The following is a 1,504-nucleotide window of genomic DNA, read 5'->3' on the forward strand; positions in this document are numbered from 1 at the left end:
GGAGGGAAGAGGGAGGGAGAGGGAAGGAAGGAGGGAGGGAGGAAGAGAAGGAAGGAAGGGAGGGAAGGAAAGAGAGGGAGGAAGGAGGGAGGGAGAGAGGGAAGGAAGGAAGGAGGGAGGGAGGAAGAGAAGGAAGGAAGAAAGGGAGGGAAGGAAGGGAGAGGGAGAAAGGGAGGAAGGAGAGAAGGAAGAGGGAGGGAAGGAAGGAAGGAGGGAAAGGGAGGGAAGGAAGGAGGGAAGGAAGGAGAGAGGGAGGGAGGGAGGGAGGAAAGAAAAAGAAAGAAAAAGAAAGAAAGAAAAAAGAAAAGGGGAATGAATTTTAAAAGTATTTCCCAGCATTTTATGGACTTAATTTCTCTTCTCCTGCAATTCCCAGCTCCAAAATGTGGGTTTCTCAAAGGCAACGAGGTTCTCATTTCACTTCTGGATCGCGTGAAACCTGAAGTTCGTGAGTTTAAAGAAAAATGCATTTTGGTAAGTTGGCAACGGGGGTCTCGACTTCCCTCCCCCAGTTCTGATTGGCCGGGGATTTCCTTGCGGCGGTCTTATCTGGTGGAAAAAAAACGACGTGGTATTTTGTTTTTTCTTCCCGCAAAGTAACTTCCGCCTTCTTTCTCCTGATCCCCCCCCCCCCCGGTCAGGTCACCACCTGGATCCAGTTCATGATCCCCAAAATTGAGGACGGCAACGACTTCGGGGTGGCGGTTCAGGTAAAAAAAAAGAATCGGGGAGCAACGGAGGCTTTTCGCCGTCCCCAACATTTTTATTTCTCCTTGTTAGTTGCGAAGTCGTGTCCGACCCATGGCGACCCCATGGACCACATTCCTCCAGGCCTTCCTGTCCTCTACCATCTTCTGGAGTCCATTGAAGCTCACGCCTCCTGCTTCAGTGACTCCATCCAGCCATCTTCATTCTCTGTCGTCCCCTTCTTCTCTTGCCCTCCATTTTTCCCAGCATTAGGCTCTTCTCCAGTCAGTCCTTCCTTCTCATGAGGTGGCCAAAGTACTTGAGTTTCAACCTCAGGATCTGGCCTTCTAAAGAGCAGTCGGGGTTGATCTCCTCTAGGACTGACCGGTTGGATCGCCTTGCGGTCCAGGGGACTCGCAGGAGTCTTCTCCAGCACCATAGTTCAAAGGCCTCAATTCTTTGGCGCTCAGCCTTTCTTATGGTCCACCTTCCACATCCATACATTGCAACTGGGAAAACCATGGCCTTGACTATACGCACTTTTGTTTGGCAGGGTGATGTCTCTGCTTTTTAGTACGCTGTCTAGATTTGCCATAGCTTTCCTCGCCAGGAGCAGGGGTCTTTTAATTTCTTGGCTGCAGTCCCCATCTGCAGTGAACTTGAAGCCCAGGAAGATATTTCTCCTAGCTGTGAGAACTTTTCCTGTGGCCCACCAACCGTTTCCTTCCTGTGCAGGAGAAAGTGCTGGAACGTATCACGGCCCTGAAGACCAAAGCTGAAGCCTTCCAAACCACCATCGCTAAGTAAGTCGTCGAGA

General features: G+C 50.9%; 1 protein-coding gene across 1 annotated transcript; it reads left to right on the plus strand.

Annotated features, from left to right (window-relative positions):
• Nucleotides 1–376: 376 nt before the first annotated feature.
• On the plus strand, nt 377–1,490 carry LOC107302187 (proteasome activator complex subunit 2-like; the record flags this gene model as incomplete). Its single annotated transcript, XM_015831301.2, has 3 exons — nt 377–474; nt 642–710; nt 1,423–1,490. Coding segments are annotated over 3 exons (235 nt in total), but the record flags the coding sequence as incomplete, so codon positions are not given.
• Between the last annotated feature and the right edge of the window lie 14 nt (nt 1,491–1,504).

The sequence above is a fragment of the Protobothrops mucrosquamatus genome, unplaced genomic scaffold, assembly GCF_001527695.2.
Source record: "Protobothrops mucrosquamatus isolate PMUCROS unplaced genomic scaffold, P.Mucros_1.0 scaffold33337, whole genome shotgun sequence".
In the NCBI taxonomy this organism is placed as follows: domain Eukaryota; kingdom Metazoa; phylum Chordata; class Lepidosauria; order Squamata; family Viperidae; genus Protobothrops; species Protobothrops mucrosquamatus.